The 3,087-nt window shown below is 58.8% G+C and overlaps 1 protein-coding gene across 1 annotated transcript in view; it reads left to right on the forward strand.

The window, feature by feature from the left end:
* The first annotated feature begins 2,497 nt into the window (after positions 1-2,497).
* Positions 2,498-3,087, forward strand: part of HOXB5 (homeobox B5) — a 1,552-nt gene continuing 962 nt past the window's right edge. Inside the window, exon 1 of the mRNA XM_007941962.2 lies at positions 2,498-3,059. Within this exon, the coding sequence (XP_007940153.1) occupies positions 2,498-3,059 (562 nt within the window). The remainder of the gene's footprint in view (positions 3,060-3,087) is intronic.

A 3,087-nucleotide genomic window follows, 5' to 3' on the forward strand; every position in this document is an offset into this window, starting at 1 on the left:
CTGCGCCCCCTCCCCGGAGCCCGCCTCGGCAGCATCAGGCTTCCCCGGGAGAACTGCGGACCTGACTCACTTGGTGTTTCCTGGAAGCAAAGCAAAATGCTCTTGTCCGTGTCGCGTCTCCTCGTGTCGTCTATGTCCCCCGTGCACGGTTCAATGGTAGATTCGCTGTCCCCTCAGCGGGGCCTCGAAGACTCCCTGACCCCGACCTGTCGTCTCTCCCACCCCCTCCCCAAAGCCACTGGAAGGAGCACATACTACCTAGAAGTAAGAAGAGGAGCCTCAGAAGAAAACAAAGTTCTATTTTATTAATTTTCTATGTGTTGTGTTTGTAGTCTTGTCTTAGCTCTGGACGTGAAATACTTCGGTAATAATATTAATATTATTAATAATGATAATAATAATAATAATAAAGACGTGAAAACTCGCCGCTCAGTCACCTCTGCTCCTCCCCTGTCATTTTTTTCTCCACCGCCCCCCCAGCCACCCTCTCTTCCCCAAGCCGGAAACTCGGTAGCAAAGGCGGGAGCCCTGGTCGCCCCAAGGCCTCCCCAGCGGACCCGCCGGACGTGAGTCGGAAATTGCAGTTGAGATAAACGCTGGAGCGGTCCCTCTGGGCCCGGGCCGCGCCCCGCTAGTGCTGGGGCTCAGCACGGCCTCTCTGGGGGCAGACTTGGGGGGCCTAGGGGGCCGTTTCCATTTGATTGGCTAGCTTTTCCTCGTTTGCCCGCGGCACGAGGGACGCCACTGAGGCCCCCTATCCCTGAGCTCCTGCAGAAACCGGGTCGGCGGCTCTCGACGCCTCCGAAGCACTTTTCTGGCCTGATTCACGCTCGCCGAGGCCCTGGCCTTTGGCTCGCCCGTATGGCCCGGCCTCCGGCGGCCTGAGCCCTCGGCTCCCCGGCTTGTGGCTCTGCAAGCTGAGTGGGGGCCACGGGCTATCCCCAGACCCGGCAGCTGAAGGCTTCAGGCGTCTCAAGTAGGAGCTCAGCGCCAAGCAGGGAAATCCGGAGGCGCGGGCTGGCGAGGGGTGAAGGGCACGCTTTCCCTTGTTCTTCTGAGACCCCAAGGCAGGAGGCCAGGTGATGGGGGCGGTGGTCTCATCCCCTCGGGTCGACATGGCCCATTCTCTCGCCGCCCACACCCTCACCCAGGCAGCAAGCTGCGGACACTGTTTTCCTTTCTACCACCTCCCTCGCTCCCTTTTTTATTTTTAAAGAAAATAGCTGCCCCAGCAGAAGGGGCCCAGCTGCAGCGGTCTCTGGCCGCCCAGCCCAGCTTGCCCAGCAAGGCGCCGCCAGGTCTTCCGAATCCCTTCCTTGGGAAGGTGGTGGGCCGCCGAGCAAATTCGGAAACTGCCCAACGGCCGGCGGAGCGAGGGGCCTCGCGTGGAGCCTCCAACTGCAATAGCCGGCATCTGGCCAGGAGGCGAAGAGGTCCCGCCTTGACTCCAAACTCTCAGGCGCATGATTTCATCCAAATACCAGGCGCCACGCCGTGGCCACCTCCATCCTTCTGAGACTAGGCCGCTTAGCCCCCTCCGTGCTCGTCTTCCGGGTCCCTGTCCTGCTCTGCCATTCCCTGGGCCTAAACTAAGGACGAGGAGGTCAGAAAGAGGATTCCAAACTTCCGAAGGGCACAAAGGAAAGGGAAGCTGCTTCCAAGCTTCCAGCTCAGCACTGCTCGCCGGCCTGGGAGCTGGGAACGGCACTGCAGCCCCTCCAGGAAGTCCGCCGGGCCAAGCACGGGCACAACCAGTTGCAATAATTGTTTTTCACACCCACCTTCCAGTCTAGTTTTTTCCCCACCCCGCCCCCCCAACTTCCACCCCCAACTCGGAGCCCTGCAAAGCCTGAGTAGGGGCAAAGCAACTCGACCTTTGATCATCATGCCAGAGTTTTTGTGTGTTTTTAAAATCATAAGAACAGGAGGAAGGACACCAAATAGAAAGACTAACACACCAAAATAATAAGAACTTGAGTAAGAAGCTCAACCGGGGTCCTTCTCTAAAATGCTCAGCCCTGTCGGTGAGCCTCGGCCAGAGGTTTCTTTCTCCAGGCGGTTGCAGGGAGGCAGAAGGGAGGCGGCCGCCGGCGCCATGGCAGTTTGTGGCCCGCTCTCCCGCCGATCGCCGGGAGGTGGCGCGCTCTGCTCAGTGGCCGCCGCCAACCTTCTCGGGTTTCTCCCCCTTCTCCTTTTTTCCGCCTCTCTCGGAGGCTCGCATTGAATCGGCCCTAACGATTCTCGGATCGTCATTATTTGTAACCATAGAGCATGAATTACCTCTTGAGGTCATCAGCGAGAATTTACGACTGGTCAACAAAAGCACGTGATTCCCTAACGCCCCCCCATCCCCCTTCCAACCCCCCCCCATATTTGGCCGCATACATAGCAAAACGAAGTACAGTGCATCGCTATAATTCATTAATACATCATAAATCGTGAAGCACAGGGTTATAACGACCACGATCCACAAATCAAGCCCTCCAAAATCACCCAAATGAGCTCGTACTTTGTAAACTCCTTCTCGGGGCGTTATCCAAATGGCCCGGACTATCAGTTGCTAAATTATGGCAGTGGCAGCTCTCTGAGCGGCTCTTACAGGGATCCCGCTGCCATGCACACCGGCTCTTACGGCTACAATTACAATGGGATGGACCTCAGCGTCAACCGCTCCTCGGCCTCCTCCAGCCACTTTGGGGCGGTGGGCGAGAGCTCGCGCGCCTTCCCCGCGCCCGCCCAGGAGCCCCGCTTCAGGCAAGCGGCGTCGAGCTGCTCCCTGTCCTCGCCTGAGTCCCTGCCCTGCTCCAACGGCGACAGCCACGGCACCAAGCCCTCTGCTTCGTCCCCCTCCGACCAGGCGACCCCGGCCAGCTCCAGCGCCAATTTCACCGAAATAGACGAGGCCAGCGCGTCCTCGGAGCCAGAGGAAGCGGCGAGCCAGCTAAGCAGCCCGAGCCTAGCTCGGGCGCAGCCAGAGCCCATGGCCACCTCCACAGCCGCGCCCGAGGGGCAGACTCCGCAAATATTCCCTTGGATGCGGAAGCTTCACATCAGCCATGGTAATTCTCGCTCCTTTTTTTTTTTTTT

The sequence above is a fragment of the Orycteropus afer genome, unplaced genomic scaffold, assembly GCF_000298275.1.
Source record: "Orycteropus afer afer isolate SDZICR_OR568_19922 unplaced genomic scaffold, OryAfe1.0 scaffold00085, whole genome shotgun sequence".
NCBI classification, from domain to species: Eukaryota; Metazoa; Chordata; class Mammalia; order Tubulidentata; family Orycteropodidae; genus Orycteropus; species Orycteropus afer.